Raw genomic sequence first — 17,009 nt, forward strand, 5'->3', positions numbered from 1 at the left:
GTTGACAGCCCAACACAGTGAACATCCTCAACAAAACAAACAACCTTTCCCTGTTGCTTGGACATCATGACCTCTGTGGAAATATTTAAGCTGCATTTTTTACTACTTATTCCATCGTCTCTCTCAGTTTTGGACAGTGAAGGTAACGTAAAGCTATTTTTGACAATTTAATGTAAATGCCATATAAACTAGTCAGGAGTTTGGACATTCATTGATTTTTCTTCATTTTCTAACAACTGTCAGAGATTTTGCAGTCAATGATGGCAGCTTGGCTCATTCTTGATGGTCTCTTATTAAGTGAATCACCTGATCTGGTCTAAAATGAAATTTGTTTCTGAATGCCTCGTCCCCTTAATTTGCTTCATGTGGAAGCTGCGTTGTGTTCAACTATTGTGCATAGTTGGTATTTTTATGGATCTTCAAATCAATGTGCATTTCATATTTTTTTATTACAAAGTCCCACTTTTGTTTCTTAACAGTCTAAATGTTTGCAGTACGGAAAATACAGGTCAAATAATTGAGGGGAAAAAACAATGTATAAGTGTAAACTTCTGACTTTCTTTATTCTGGCATTTACCAAATAAAATGTTCTTTAATCCTTAAATATTTACTTATGTGAATATAAAACAAACAAGACTCTGATTCTTATTAATTATTCTTGTCAGTGAATCTTGTGAAAACGATCTGGAAAGAATCTGATTTCACTCCAATCTGCACCAACGAAACATCAAATATCATCATGATGATTGTGTGTAAAATCAGAACAGAGAGGAACAATGGAGATCAGTGCAGCCTGCTGTATAAAGACGAAGGTGACTTTGTTCATGAGTGTGACTCCAGGTTCTCACTGGAAACCAGGAATCAAACTGTGTTTCTGCAGCTGACCAGTTTAACAGCAGCTGATAGTGGGAACTACTCCTGTCAGTGTTCAAAACTTGATGGAACGTATTTTCTCAATCTCAGAATCACAGTTAATGGTGAGCACATTTTATATTGCTTGAATCAAACTGATATGCACTGTATATTCTCTAACAATGTTTGTCTTATTTCCAAAAGAGTCATTTCATAATAATAATCCAGCAGAAGAAGTTTGGATCCAGTCTGCAGGAGTGACTCTTCCTTCTGCTTTTACTGCTGCAGCTTTCTTATTTATCATAGTCTCAGTTATTCTGGGTTTTATTTACAGAAGACGTCCAGACCGGTGAGAAAATAATTTAATATTCATAGTTTCTTCATTTATATAAATTCAAGCTTTATGGCTGAAGATACAGATTTAAAATTTAACTTACGGTCTTTAACTGCGTCTTCAACATGATTATTCCATTATCTTATATCTAAACTATTGTTTCTTTGAACCTGTTTGCCTGAACTCTGCCTCCTGATGTTATTTTGAATTTTCACACTAATCTGGAGTTTATTTCATATTTAAAGCTCCTGTTTAAAATCTGAAACATCCAGATCGTCTGTACCACGACAAGCTGCCGCTGTTGTGAGTAAATCCTTATTTTATAAGTTACTATTTTCAAATTGTCACAAAGAAGACTAGAAAATACCGAAACAACATGTTTTCATTTTATTCTGTAAAAAAAACTGTCCCAAAACTTTATCTCTAACTTATCAACATTATAAGCAACTGGAGGAAGTTTCTGATGAATTCTGGTTCAATCAACAGACTGTTTGAGCTCCAATAAAGGAGCAGTGACATAAATCCAAACACTACTTTACAAAATGATCACAAGATGGCGCTGTTGTGCTTAGAGAGAATCTCTAAATATAGGAACCAAACTGTGCAAACAAACACAGATCTTCTCTGCATTTAAACTATGAGAAACAGATAAAATGTGAAGAAGAAAAATAAATAAATCAATAAGAACTGATTGATTGAACGTGTTTCTGTTAAATTCTGTCTTTTATTAAACAGATTTAAAAGTTCTTCAAACGTCTTCTCCCAGCAGAGACAACAAGTGATGTTTCACTTGACTTAGGCTGTTTGCGTGAAGGTTTTTACTATAATTTTTTATTTATTTTTATTGTTCTTTAGGATGAAGACAACTTGGATGAATTGTACTCAAGTCTCCAACAACAAACCAGAGACATTTACCAAACTGTCTCCTTTTGTCACCATCAGTATAAAACTGAAACAAATGTCACTGACGGGCCGGGAAACGTGGAAATGAACAGAAATTGTAACATTTATGAAAATGTTTTGAACTAAAACTCTGTCTGGATAAATACAACAGAATTTCCTGTAATGGATTAACATGCAGATTGTTGAAGGTCAGTTTTATCACAACCTTTCTGTTTGCTTGCATGTTGAACTTTAACACAAAAAATCTTTTTATTTTACCGTCGTTTCACTTTTTTTTTTTTTTTTTTACTTGATTATGTTTTTATATCATATCATTTTTCATATGTTCCTGTTTTTCCTGTAAATTTCTCTTACAAATGATACATAAATGAATCCAATGATGGACTCTATTTCAACTATATAGCACAATAATTCATAACAGGATCTGATATCTGTGTCCCTTCATGGCAGGTTATGATTTTATATTTTTGGATGGAAGATTAAAATAAAAACATCCTTGTAATGTCAGTCGCTGACATGAATATGTTACTTTTTATCTTTTATTGCTACTTAAAAGCGATACCACAATGCATGCCTCTTTAACGTTTTAGTTTTCTTGTCTATATAATTTGATTCTGAGCAAAAACCTTAATATCAAGATGTTACGAATTTACTGTCTTACTAGCAGCAATTTAAGCAGTAAATAATGGTTCTAATGCATTTGCATCCATGCATCTTTGAGGTGAGATCAGTCTCTTGGATGTTTGTTGCACTTTTCTGTCTGGTTGCAAACATGTTTAGTGTTGCACATTCAGAAGCAACGAGGGATTTAACCTACACAAAAGCTGTAGCATGACCTTTCTTCCTTTTACAGCTCACATTCAAGATTATAAAAGTGTGAAGACCACAAAGCAAACATGACATTTAGATCTCCTGACCTCATGTTGTTGTCAAAAACACAAGCAGGAAGTCCTGCGCAAAATCACAACATGCTGAAAAAGCTTTAATCTAAGATGTTAGAGTACAGAAAAATACATTGATAGTTCATACCAATAGGAGTTGATTGTTGTGCTTCTAAGCAAACCAGCATTACAAACTGTAATTTAATTGTGCAGAGATGATTCCTTTTTGTTTGGTCTGTTGTTTCAAAGAGAAACCGTCGTGCAGGCGCATTTCCTTCAAAAAAAAAAAAAAGAAAGGAAGAAAGTCACATCCTCTTGTGCCGTTTTGAGAGATGAGAATTCGTGGTTTGTGTAGCCCAAAAGATTTGAAGGACATTTGAGGCGGCCTCCGTTCAGTGCAGCAGCAGGTGTTGCATCGATAAGCTGGTTAGATGGATGCAGTGAGATTCAGCTTTTTACTGCTTCTGCCATGTGTTGCATGTTTTATGGATGCTGAAGGTAACGTAAAAATGACTTTTTTTTTTAATTTAATTGTGTTTTGTTTCTTGAATCAATCAGAGGGTGTTTCTTTTTAATTGTACTTTGACCTGATTTACTTTAAATGTCACTGTTTCATAAATCAGACTATCTCTCATTCATTGTTCTTAACTTCCTGCAGTGAATCTTGTGAAAACAATCTGGAAAGAATCTGATTTCACTCCAATCTGCACCAACGAAACATCAAATATCATCATGATGATTGTGTGTAAAATCAGAACAGAGAGGAACAATGGAGATCAGTGCAGCCTGCTGTATAAAGACCAAGGTGACTTTGTTCATGAGTGTGACTCCAGATTCTCACTGGAAACCAGGAATCAAACTGTGTTTCTGCAGCTGACCAGTTTAACAGCAGCTGATAGTGGGAACTACTCCTGTCAGTGTTCAAAACTTGATGGAACGTATTTTCTCAATCTCAGCATCACAGTTAATGGTGAGCACATTTTATATTGCTTGAATCAAACTGATATGCACTGTATATTCTCTAACAATGTTTGTATTATTTCCAATAGACTCAAATCCCGATGAGAATCTATCAGATGAAGTTTGGAGCCAGTCTGCAGATGAGATTCGTCTTTATGCTTTGACTGCTGCAGTTCTCTTAGTTATCATAGTTTCAGTTATTCTGGGATTTATTCACAGAAGACGTCCAGACCGGTGAGACAATAATGCAACATTTCTTCTTTTATCTACACTTAAGCTTCTCAACATAAGCAAAATATAAAAAAAGAGAGAGAAATGTACTTTTTCTGTAAAAGGTAAATAAATCAGGCCACCGTTGCTCCGTTTTATTTCCCAACAGAGAGCAACCGGAGTCATGCATTCATCCTCCAGAGGAGGTAATTTACTTTTAAACAAAGGGTGCATTTTATTTATTTACTCATGCAGACGTCTAAGTTTATTCTGCAACGTGTTTTGTTCTGCAGGACGTGACTGAAATTGAGCCGTACATCTCCTACACGCAGAAGGAAAATTCACTTTATTCAACAGGCACATTGCACAGCTGTCAACTTAATTCTGACTCCACAAATATTATCTAATGAATGGACACATTTACCATCACAGTTCTGGGGTGTTTGGGTGTTTTTCTTTTGAATTTCTGATCATTTCCTCCTGATTTATCTATGTTCACTGGGTCTTGCCGTATTCGGTTCACTATTGTTGTCATATAAATTCCTTTGTGCTCAGTTTCTTGTTGTTTTTGGGGTTTTTTGTACATTTGGATTAATTTCACTGACATCTCTGTTAATCTTTTTCACTTGTCGCTTTTCTGAGTTTTAGTTTCTTTCTGGACTTTCCCTCTCTTTATCTGCCTTTTCTCTTTTGCCGCCCTCGCTTCCTTATAAAGACGTGTTCATATAAGATATGTATGTAAGTACGTCCTTTAACATACTTTCTGAAATCTTGGCATGTCGTTTTTTGCATAAATGTCCAAAAACAACCATGCAAGCACTAAGGAAAGCTGCTATTTTTTTTTTTTTTTTTAAAGAATAATGCTCAGTACTTTGCCACGTGCTAAAGCTGAAGACGGATTGTGTAAAAATAGGTTGGAGTAAACATTTGCCCATTTTTATTTAAACACATTGAAAACATTTTAGCCGATCGATGCCTCATGAATTTAGAAAAAGAAGTTGAGAGTCAGGCGTGGTTAGAACATGATCAGCCTCAACCACCTTTAAACCATCAGTTGACGTTTTTATGGGTCATTTTTTCACCTTTCACTTTTAAACTAGAGCACGGTGTCTTTTTTCTGGCATTTCATGAAGGTTTTGCTAAATTTCGCAGCTTGTTGCATAAATTTTACAGCTACTTGACAAAAGCTCCACATTAAAACATCTTTCAATTTATTTTTCTTTGAAGTTGTTGAAACACCAAGTAAATCAAATTTCAGAAAACTTTTAATTTTGGAAAAAAAACCCTCTGTCCTCTTCCTGTTATATTTCCTGAGTTGATGGTTTTGTTTCTGTTTAACCATCATAATCATATTTCATCCTGGACGCTTTTATTCTAGTATTTAACAATGCTGTAAAGAAACAATACATTCATTTAGAAATATCTATTTATAACATAAAGATGAAAAATAAAAATACTTTTATTGCACTGCAAAAAACAAACAAACGTATCAACGCGAGTTTATTTTAATCTACTGGACTCGTAACCTGCAGCAAGATGGTTTTTCTCTTAACAGCTCACATTCAAGATTATAAATATGTGAAGACCACAAAGCAAACCGGACATTTTGATCTTCAGTTTTGCTAACCACCTATTTTGCAGAAAACAAAGCAGGAAGTCCCACCTGCCATGACAACATGCCGCCATGACAACATGCCGCCATGACAACATGCCGCCATGACAACATGCCACCAGCTCTGTTGTGATCTAAGAGGCAGCAGTACATTACAATACATTTCTTTAATGACTAATAAAAGTAATAGCTTGAATTTTAAGCAAACTTTTGACCCATCATGTTGAGAAGTGCAGAGTTAATTCTGGTTTGTGTTCTGTTGTGTCAAAGTGAAGCCGTCATGCAGACGCGTTTCCCTTCAAGAAAAAGTGTCACATCCTCTTGAACCACTTTGAGAGATGAGAATTTGTGGTTTGAGTCGCCCATTAAAAGTTCAGAGGACAGTTGAGACGACCTCAGTTCAGTGCAGCAGCAGATTTTGTATCGATAAACTGGTTAGATGGATGCAGAGAGATTCAGCTTTTTACTGCTTCTGCCATGTGTTGCATGTCTTATGGATGCTGAAGGTAATGTTGAGGTTGAATTTTCTTTAAAAAGTATTTTGAGTTGTTTTTCACAACAATGATGAGTGAACTACTGTCTGATGTCCACCAGGTGGCGCTCTTGCCTTATTTCAAGTTTTTTTTACTCTTTCAGACCCCTCGTCCACTGGAATGGACGAGGGGTCTGAAATAAAATAATAAAAAACAATGAAATAAAAAAATTACTGTCGGTATAACTTTAAGTATTTCCAGTCATAGTATTTGAAGGAATTAAGAATTTTTTTCTATCATGAAATCGCAGGATGTTTTTTTGTTTTTTTGTTGTTGTTGTTTTTTACACACAAACTCTGATTATTGGCGGGTGCAAATCCAGACATCGATGCTGAACAGTAGCATATGTTCTTCAGCTGACAAATGAGCGTTTATAAATTTATTAACAATCTCATTTAAAGATTTTGATAATGTAGTTGCGGGCTACTGCCACTGGATGGCAGTAGACGGATAAAGCTCAGGCGCAAACGACATTTGAAAAAAAAATACTGGTCAATCATAGCATAACATTGGTTTGATATATTGGGCCAAAAAGTGATAAATATATAAATATTTTAAATAAAGTCCAATTTTCTTTTTTAACATATTTGGTTTTGTTTGACCAAACTGTCATTAAAATTAAAAATATGTTTATAATTTTAACTTTTTCTACAAATGCCAGTCAGCAGTGTGCTCTCTTTATTTTGCAAATGTAGAATAAAGACACTTGCAGCACCAAACTAGGCTTCTGCTTAACGAGTCTACGCCAGCAGGGGGCAGCCGAGGGTACTCTAACAAAATACATACCTCAAAGCGATCAAGAGGTCACTTAAATTTATCTAAGAGGTTTGAATCATAAAATAGACAATATTTTAAATGCAAAATATTTTAATATTTCAGGTATGCAGATTTTGCAAATATCAACCAAAAAGGAGAGGCAAAAGCGTTGCAGCCAGTCTGGACTGTCAAGTGGAGTCGGTTTATTACATAACACATATCAATGTATTTATCAAGTAACCATATTCAGTGATCAAGCAGGGGAAAATCTAAGCAATGTATTCGTGATGTCGTAACTGGAAAATCAAGTTCTCCTGAAAGCACCTCCAAATGTTTTGTTGGCTCTGAAAAAATAAACTTTTTTTTTCTCTGACAGGTGATTGACGGACCAGCCAAACCTGTGTGCAGTGGAAATCTGAGGGATTTTTTCTGTCTTAATCAATTCATTAGATTAGAAAATCTATTTATATATTGCTACGCTGTAAAAACTGACTTGTTGTGTTAGTTACATAAGACAAACGAGATTGTAGTTTGAGATCTTAATCAAGCAAGTTTGGAGGAATTGAGATGCATCTTGCATGTGTTTTGCTTCAGAGATTATAATACCGAGAGGAAAAGAAATGTTTGTCACAGTTGTACGTTTTCTGTTTCAGCATATTCTAGTTTATGCAACTCTGTAAAGATCCTTCTGGTGAAACCCAAACCTCAGTTTTATCCAGCAGTAACCGACACAGACTGTGAGGTTGGCGTGTTTTTCCTGTTTCTGATCAAAGCGTGGATTGTACTTACTGTATGGACGTGGTTTTGAGCTTGATGTCTTAATCATAATCATTTTTTGATGATGATTTAGGATTTTCAGCTCCAGTTCCCCACGGAAAGAAACAAAGTGAAAACCGCATTGTAAGGAAGCTTTTTTAATATATATTTTAAAGTGACATTCTTGTTTTTCTAAGTGAAATTTCTGCTACTTTTCACTACGAAACCATCAGACAACCTATATGACAAAATGTATTTGTGTTCATTTTCTATCTGAGTGAAACATATGTCACAATTCTGGGATGTTTTGGTTTTACTTTTAATCTGAGTTCATATTTTGTTTCATGTTTTGATCTTACCCAACCAGTTTATTCGTTCCTGCTAGTTTGTTTGTTCTTACTTTGTATAATCCAAACTGATCCTCTTCGTTTCAGCCGCCTGTTTCTCATTTAGTCATCGGGACTTCCTGTGTTTCAGGCTCTAAAAATGGTCCAACATCATAAAACACTGAAGCCTTTTCACGCAGAATCAACTTATTAAGAGATCAAGAAGTGGCAGGTGAGTTAAAGTTTATATTAAAATGGAAACATTGATCATAAGGACACAAAAAATAATCACAATCGATTTTTTATTTTTTTTTACTGTAATATTTGGCGCTGATTAATAAATTTCACCAAACAGAATCAACCAACCATCTGAACATTGCATGTTTGCTGCACTTAAATAATTGCATGCTAGTTAGTTGACTAAGTTAGAGAGAGGAAAAAAAATTAAGATCAAATGCAAAGAAAAACTAACCACATTATTTTTTTCTTTTTTGCACGATTTTTAAATGTTAATTTTAAATGGTTTTATTAAAGACAATTCTGCCCTAAATCATTTTAATCAACTCTTATTTGTATAAAGAGCCACTTCGTTCAAAATACTAATTTTAAAAATACATTATTGCTAATAAATATTACATCAAATAAAATGAATATTTGTTATGTAATCATATTAGAATTGACAGAGATTTATTTGCTCATATAATGTTTTATTTTGTGACGTATGCAGTTTTTAATTGCTGTTTTTATTTCCGGGTCTTTTTAGTTCATGTTCGTATAATATGAAATGAGGGGGGCGGGGTTTACTCTGTTTACGTCAGAGTGACGTGAACCGAGACGGTGAGCTTCAACCTCTCAGTTCGTGCAGTTGGCAGCCTGCGGGTCGTGGGTTCAAATCCCATCTAGGAACTCTTGCTTCCTCTCACGGTCCAGAAACATGACTGTCAGGTTAATTCTGTGTTGCCCTGTAAGGCGGGGAAACTCTTCCTCTCTCTTTCTGTTTCCTGAAGACTCATTTAGTGCGTATAAACATGTCTCAAGTCGGGTTCCTGCAACTTTTAGGTGTCTGCTTGAACAAATAGCTTAGGAGTCTTAGCTTGAGAACTTGACTGCAAGTAAGTCAAGTTTATCTAAAGTCAAATCTATGTAAAAGCTGCCGGACTATTAGATGGTGTAGGTCAGGGGTCTCAAACTCCAGTCCTCTTGCAGTTTTTAGATGTGCCACAGGTACAAAACACTGGAATGAAATGGTTTAATTACCTCCACCTTGTGTAGATCAGTTCTCCAGAGCCTTAATTATTCTATTCAGGTGGTGCAGCAGAAGCACATCTAAAAGTTGCAGGGCTGCGGCCCTCGAGGACTGGAGTTTGAGACCCCTGGTGTAGGTTCTTGTTGAAATTACACAGAAATTTAATTTGCATTTAGAGAACCCGTCACGTCCCGAAACAGGGAGCTTTAATGGAATTTATTTGACTGCATAAAACGAAACGGGACAATACAATCTTCCATAAGTCTAAATGTTGATATGTTTTTTATTTTTGAAATTCTACTTTCATTTCATTTGTGAAACCCTTCCACAAACAGATTTTCTTTGTTTATGTTTTCACAGTCTGGTGTTCCCCGGACTCTAACTTCGACATTCCTGTTTACTCGCAGAGGAAGTACGAGGTCAAGAGCATCTGACCTGAAACCCCCTCCTCTTTACATGTCAGCTGTGTGGCTTCCTTTTTTTTTCTCTCCCCTCCATCTATACATGGTGTTTGTGCAGCCGATGGTGTTCACTTTTCCTGTCCAACATATTATTATATTATTATTTTACCTTATCTATTGAGATGACTGTTGTTCAGTAACTTGTGCAGTCCACAAAAAACCCAAAAAAACCAAAAACCATTAGCTATCGTGATTAAGGCTGCAAGTTCAGCAGAATACTTGCTAATGAAGGTTCAGTGACTTGCAAAAATTTTTATTTTCACTACACAGAGTCGGTTGTTATTGAAGGAAAGGTGGATGCTCTGTTTGGATAAGAGCTTAAATTTCTGCTAAAGAGCATCTTTTTTTTAATTATTATTGCAAAACCAAAACACTGAGACAAAAGGCTGCTGCTCCAAACATAGAGTTGCACACTTTGTTATTGACTTGCACAAATGATGGTTATTTTTCCTAGTCAGTCACGATGCCATGGTTTTATGGGTGTGAACTGTGGTTGTCGTGTTTATATAGGTATTCCCCGGCTCAAAGTTCAAACCTCTGACTGGAAAACAGGATTTGACAACAACGAGAAAGCAAAGCTGCAAAATACAGAGATGTTATGAATGTTGATCGCTTTAGAAGCTGTTGTATTGTGTATTTATTTTTTTATGTGTGTGTGTTTCTTTAATGTTTGTTTCTTTTTCACCTGTATCTCAGAGTACAGGTTAGAATCTGAAAGCAGAATGCCTGGATCTTCTGAGGGATCTTTAGGGAAACCACCACAGGTAATTTTGTTTCTGAAACTTTCTGAGTGAAAACTAGTTACCTGAAATGATGATGATCTGTGAAAAGATCCAAGGCCTCCAGGCCAACCCTCAGATATTGCTGTCTGAAGAAAAGCACCGCTCCCGGTCAAAAACAACCAATCAGAGCCAGGAGGAGGGTCTTAGCGCTGTCCATCAACTCACCGCTCCAGGGAAACAGTTTGTCCGCCGTCATCAGACGCTAACTAGCTTTAGCCTTCATAGTAGGCTAATTTGAGGTGAGCAAACTGTAGTAGCATGACAGTGATTGTCCTGGCTCTGATTGGTTGTTTCTGATTTGTGTATTTTTGTAGTTAGCAAAGGAGCTTTCTTTTTTTTCACTGATTATCTGTCTTATATTGTCTTGGCAATGATAATTTTAAGAATTATGCAAAAAAAAGCATCTTTCGACAAAATCTCTTCAAGATCGACTGTAATTTACTGTGAGCTGTGAAAACTACAAACATAAAGTCCCTCCGTCGATGATAAAGTTATCTCATGACCACACCCAACTCCAGAGGTCCAAGGCAAATGATCCTGTAATCTAGAGCATTTCAAGTTAACATCAACAATTAGAAATATACAAATCGCAAATCTGCAGAATATATATAAAAAAAAAAAAAAATGCTTTAAACTGACTGCTGGCCAAACTTAACAATAACAGCGGTGCATCCATTAGATTAAACACAGTTGTGAATCACAACAGTTTGTTGTTTGCTGGAACCTGTTATAAAATTATTTTATGCATTGGCTTATTGCTGGTGTTTCTTTGTATCGGCTTGAAAAGAATTTCAGCTCTTTTTTTGCAAAGAAACCCCCTCAGGGAAAGGAACTACTTTCTGACTGACTGGCAGACTGTGACTATCTTTGACAGGCAGGCGGAGAAGTTAGAAAATGAGAGAAGTGACACCTGCGATTTAAAAAAAAAAAAAAGCAAAATGACTGTGCGCTTCAGTCTGACAGGAGTTTTAATTTAGATTCATAAAACTCTAAGCTGCTAACGTTTCTAACCTGATTCTGTTTGAAAACCAGATTTAACCTCAGTGTAAAAGGTTCTTCCCTGCCTCATTTTATTCCAAGTTATATGGCATAATTACTCTCGTTCATCCATTTGGATACAGTTGCTATCCATCTGTAAAACTTTCATAACAGAATCACATAACAACACGAGACATTTAATGCTTGCTTAAGGGCAGGTGATTCAGTCTGAAACTGAAATATGAAAGAAAACACACTAAAGCAAAAAAAAAATAAAAAATTTAAGAATGATAAAATGATTAGTGTATCTTTTAAAACCTTACGGCAGCACGAGCTGTCAGGTTCTTTCCTGTGCCGTGACTCTGAGGAATTAAACTTCCCCATAAATGTTGCTATGGAAACAATATTGAGCAACACACCCCTAATGAATAATGCCAGAGATTTGTCATACAAAAACATCTGAAACCTTTGAACACATTTTAATGCCGTGCAATTCCACTGAGAAACACTTTTATCTGAATGTTTGAAGGTTTTGGGGTTGAGTTAGTAGATTACAGAGGAGTTTATGGTGGTCCTTTAGCTAAGTTTCAGTTTTCTATTTCTCAAACTTGGGAGATAATTTGCTACAATTAACCATTTTCTTGTCCCACTCCAGGGTGTAAGTTATTGTTACGCCTCTCAGATCCCTGTCAGCCTGAAACCACATTTTTGAGTTGAGCGTCAGACAGTAGCTTGTCCTTCCTCAAACTTCACATTACCCTTCCTGGCAATGCGTCTCTCACCTGTTGGGTATTCCATGTTTTCTCCAGTTACTTTGAAATACAATCCTATTGTATTTGTAGCACCCTTCCCCTGACTGACGCCTTTGTACAGTAGAATTCTTTGTAAACTATAAAATATGTAAGAAATGATCTAACATGATTGGACAAGTTGACTTTATTTGGTAATCATACGGTTTTACATGGGTTTATTGTAATAATTATGATTCAAACAAACCAGCCCTGGCTTATTGTGCTACTAAATGTCTCTTCCTGTTCTCCTTTCTGTGGATAGAAGAGAGGAAATGACAGCGTCGTTCATAGATTCCCTGCAGGAGTTGGTTTTATGTTCCTCTAGAAGGCGGCGAAACGGTGCGAAGCGGACGCTAAACATGTCACGGCACCAGAGTGGTGATGAAACTTACCGAACATGAGCTCAGCAAACTTCTGTCACACATTCTGTTGGTGTTGTGGTTGAAGTGAGACGTGGTTCACCACAAACGACATGTCAGATGGGAATTAAATGAGAAAACAATATAAAGTCAATATAACCGTGCAACGTCTTGGCCGTTCTTCAAAATGGGAAAGGCGAGAAAACATTCGATCAAAGCAATGCGGTGACATGTTGGGATTCTCACAGCACTGTTTCTGTTGGAGGCACCAGTGACTGCGAGGGGCAACGAAACATTGCTGCATATGTCAAGTGTCTTGAACTTGTTCATGATAATTGACACAAAATGAGACTGTGATTGTGATCATTTGCACGCAACAGAAAATAAACCTTGCGTAAGCCAACAACTTTAGGGAACTTCTACTATTGGTATCAGCGTTCTTTCCCCTCTTGACTCAAGTCAAGGTCAAGTAAATATTGTTTGCAGAAGTGCTGACACTGTTTACTGGATGCTGAGTGTAAAAAAAAAAAAGTTGCAAAACACACATTGTTTCGACTAGTTTTAATCTTATTAGCAGAAATATGCAAATAAACCTCCTAGAGAAGATCTGGAAAGACCAAAGATTAAGTTTGATTTAAAAAAACAAAACAAAAAAAAAAAAAAGTTAGAACTTCAAGTTCTGTTTCAGTTCTTCAGATCTGATTCTTAAAGTTTTAACTTTCCCCCGAAATTATTTGCGGTTTTTGTTTATTAAACTGAATTGCAAAAAAAATGAATTGATGTAGAGGGAAGCACCTCCCCTCCACCCCCCCACATGAGTCAGGAGAAATTTCATGCCCTGCCTTATAAAAGGCAGCTCAGCCCAAACAGAAAGTATTTTCTGATCGTGCTGCAGCAGCTCACAGGATGCTACTGATCCTCTCTGTCCTCTGTTTGGCTTTTAAAGGTAAGACTGTTTGTTTAGTTATTATATAGTATAATAATATTGTTTTGCGTTGTACAGTAAAACAAAATTTCTTTCTGAAGGGGCTTGTAAGAATTTGGTTAATATAAAAATGTTATCCTAATATTAAAATGATTGTTTTATTATGTCTATTAACATGAAATTTATCTTTAGTTAAATTTGTGATTAGCTGCACCAAAAAAAAAAGATTCAGTTCATGTAAAGATTTGATTACATTTTGTAATAAACTTTATAATATATACAATTATATATTGTAAAATAATTAAATATATTATTTTACAATACATTTTCAATTTTAGTACTGTTTATAATAAAAAATACATTTATATTTATGCATTTGCATCATTTATAGATTTGTGTATTTTTATGATTTATTTTAATTCTATTTATTATTATTATTATAATTATGATGTCAGGGTTTGGTCTATATTCTTAAATTATTAGCATGAAATATATTTGATGTTTCATTTGTGGTTTACTTATGATGCATTATCCAGTTATATATTTCTTTATATTTATGTAATTTATGGATTCATGTATTTCTTTTTCATTTATTTTGATTAGGACTTATGCAATGATAATGTCATTATTATTCCGTCACACTGCGTTCAACCGTTTTCTTGTCTGTGAGGTCTCTTGCTACGCTCTGTTTGTTGACTCTGTGTTTCTGTTTCCAGCCCGAGCCTCTCTCATCAGCCTCCATGGGACGACCGCAGTCGAGTACGGCGGGGAGGCAAACTTCAACTGTAAGCTACCAAACCCAAAAGGTAAGTCCCACATCTGGAGCGTTTTCCTGACAGATGGCTATAACTAAACAACCATGACTCTTTCAAAGGTCGCCTGTGACGTACTGACCGTTTGTTTTCCCCGCAGGCGTCCTGCAGGTCACCTGGCAGCGGGGTCTTAGACCCCAGTCATTGGAAAACATGGCAACATACAACAAACCTGTTGGGGAGCAAATAAATGAGCCTTTTAAAGGGAAGGTGATCTTGAGCAACTCATCTTTAAGCTCCTCGTCCATCACGTTGAAGAACGTGACGTGGGCTGATGAAAATTGTTACGTCTGCTCCTTTAACGTGTATCCTGATGGGTCCCAAAGGAAGCAGATCTGCCTCAAGGTGGAAGGTGAGCTGGTGTTTCTTTTCTTACAATGGTGTCTACTTCAAAATGTCGGAAAACATGAAGCAGGAGTAACGATTTCCGATTTCCCACGAAGGAATATCAGAGACGCACAAAAGGAACTCCTCCGCAAGCAGTTCTGCCCCTAACAACAGAAAGGAAGAACTCAGTTGCTCAGCCACAGGGAAACCAGCTCCTAAGATTTCCTGGGACACCTCCGATCTCCCTCGCACCGACTCCCCGCAACTGACTAAAGTCAGCAACAGTGATGGGACATTCACCATCAGCAGCAACATCACAGTGGAGATGCCTACAAACTGGAGAGGACTTGTGTTCTGTGTAATAAACCAAGGACTGCGGGGAGAGCGGCAGGAGGAATTCCATTTTTCTTCACTCGAAAAAGAGGAGGAGGAAGGTATGCATGCTGGACTTAAAGGTTTTACAAGCTTTCATGTGGAGATTTGTGTAAACAGGCTGTGTGTTCTGATGTGCTATCTGAGAGGGAACCAATGAGGAAGTGCCACTCCTGCGGAAGTTCAAATTCCAGATAATCTCCGGCTCTCCCATTGATGTACAAATACCTGGTTCAAGGAAGTCCCATAGATGCATAAGAAATTCCCTAATAGTTCTCACTGCCTGGTAGTGATGACAAATCTTTACAGACCTGATTGTTGTCATAATGATCACCCAATCAGGAAATCCCAGACAGTCACTTCAAGGTTAGCTTCATTTCTCTGTGCACAAGTGTCACCTCTCTTAGTCCTGGAAGTCAAAGCAAACTGAGTCATGGTGCCCTTTCAATCAGCTGAGCTGTGACTCACAAGCCCTCCATGGGTTTAAGTTTCACTTTTAGCCCAGTTTCATGTTCATGGAAAACCCAGGTCACACTGCACTGTGCGGTGTGGGGTAGAGAGAGGGGATCTCAGGTGGTTTACTGTAGTGACCCCCAGAGGTTCATTCTGAGAATGTAATAGTAAAAGTAAGAGAGGCAGGGATTCCCAGCTTCCTCTTTTAGGGAAATATGAGCAAGCTCAATTCTGCGCAGACTAACTAAGTGTTGTTTCTCTTCAGGGAATGTGTCACAGAAAGCTCTGATCATCGCAGTCCTAGCAGTCATCATCTGCGTCACTGTCGTAGCAGTTGTATTCATCCACAAGAGGTGAGAGGTTTCACTTTCCACAAACAGAAACCACTCCAACATGCATAATTTCCCCCCTCCCCTAATCTTTCTGTTTTCTCTTTCCAGCAGATTAAAGAGAACATGCAACGATTTCACTGCCGTTTGATCCGCCTTTTCAGCAGCACAGCATTCAAGCATTACAACAAGCTCGGAGTCTTACGCACTGATGATGTTCATAAGCTAAAGCCGGACGCCTCTCTCAGATCAAATGAACCGCTGAATTTGAACGGCACCACCTCACATTTCTCTCCAACTGCAGCACTTCTTGCACTTTAACTCCGAGCTTGTCTACTGATTTTGTTGAATGTAGAAGCCAATGTATAACCACAGCCGCGTGCTGTAAAGGAAGTGTCGTGCAATAGAAAGTTTTCTAACTGCGGCAAAATGTCTTTTTAACTGAGCTTCTGGCGCCATCTAGTGTCCTTTTGTGTGATTGTCTAATTCCTTCATTTGCCATGATGAGAAATTAAATGCGATTTTATTCGTGCAAATATATTGGACCTCACTTAAACATATATATTTAGAGATCTTTTTGTTTTGTTGTTATAAAAGTTAACATGTATTGATGTGGTCAGTGGCAGACATTTTGTTAAATGTTATTTATTGCTTGCACAAATGCAAAATTAATACACGTTTTTGTTTAATGCAAGGAATGTGAAATTTGACTTAAATTAGTTTTTTTGCTATTTATGTTCAAACCTATTTATTGATTTTGTTGAGTAAATGTATCTTCAGGTTTTAGAAGCAATTGAATTTGTGATTAAAAGTGTTTAGTTCTTATCAAGCAAAATATGTTGTCTGTTTCATATGTAGAGCTCGCTATTATTACAAAAGTGTAATTTAACTAAAGTCAATTTGTATTACAGAATGTGCTCGCCAAACTCTCATAAGGTGATGAGTAAATATTAATAAGAGCATGATATAACGTAATTTAAATGTCCATTCTCCCGAAGTTCTTATACCTTTTTCAGTCCATCCCCTTACACATTCCAGCTTCCTTCTTTTC

General features: G+C 36.7%; 1 protein-coding gene and 1 long non-coding RNA gene across 5 annotated transcripts; both read left to right on the plus strand.

Moving 5' to 3' along the window:
- Window positions 1-6,264, plus strand: LOC122827161. Its single transcript, XR_006369976.1, has 9 exons — window positions 1-977; window positions 1,057-1,201; window positions 1,432-1,489; window positions 2,042-2,277; window positions 3,220-3,468; window positions 3,629-3,940; window positions 4,020-4,164; window positions 4,310-4,346; window positions 4,434-6,264. It is a non-coding gene; the product is annotated as an uncharacterized LOC122827161 (long non-coding RNA).
- Window positions 6,265-7,709: 1,445 nt separating this feature from the next.
- LOC122827159 (OX-2 membrane glycoprotein-like) lies at window positions 7,710-16,793 on the plus strand. 4 transcript variants are annotated; one of them, XM_044109771.1, is made up of 8 exons: window positions 7,710-7,783; window positions 7,892-7,941; window positions 8,275-8,355; window positions 9,730-14,471; window positions 14,578-14,829; window positions 14,921-15,238; window positions 15,895-15,982; window positions 16,070-16,793. In XM_044109771.1, exons 4-8 carry the CDS (start codon window positions 14,231-14,233, stop codon window positions 16,107-16,109), a joined length of 939 nt encoding a protein of 312 aa, XP_043965706.1. In that variant the 5' UTR covers window positions 7,710-7,783; window positions 7,892-7,941; window positions 8,275-8,355; window positions 9,730-14,230; the 3' UTR covers window positions 16,110-16,793. The 4 variants fall into 4 exon arrangements, with proteins under 4 accessions (XP_043965706.1, XP_043965705.1, XP_043965707.1 ...); XM_044109772.1 differs by lacking the exon at window positions 7,710-7,783 and having other exon boundaries at window positions 9,730-13,686; window positions 14,382-14,471; XM_044109770.1 differs by lacking the exon at window positions 7,710-7,783 and having other exon boundaries at window positions 7,814-7,941.
- The last annotated feature ends 216 nt before the right edge of the window (window positions 16,794-17,009 follow it).

The sequence above is a fragment of the Gambusia affinis genome, linkage group LG24 (genome assembly GCF_019740435.1).
Source record: "Gambusia affinis linkage group LG24, SWU_Gaff_1.0, whole genome shotgun sequence".
NCBI lineage: Eukaryota > Metazoa > Chordata > Actinopteri > Cyprinodontiformes > Poeciliidae > Gambusia > Gambusia affinis.

Coding starts and splice junctions, on each gene's coding strand:
- LOC122827159 (XM_044109771.1), top strand. CDS start 14,231: ATGGATTCATGTATTTCTTTTTCATTTATTTTGATTAGGACTTATGCA. Junction 14,472..14,577: donor TAAGCTACCAAACCCAAAAG/GTAAGTCCCACA, acceptor TTTTCCCCGCAG/GCGTCCTGCAGGTCACCTGG. Junction 15,983..16,069: donor GTTGTATTCATCCACAAGAG/GTGAGAGGTTTC, acceptor TTCTCTTTCCAG/CAGATTAAAGAGAACATGCA.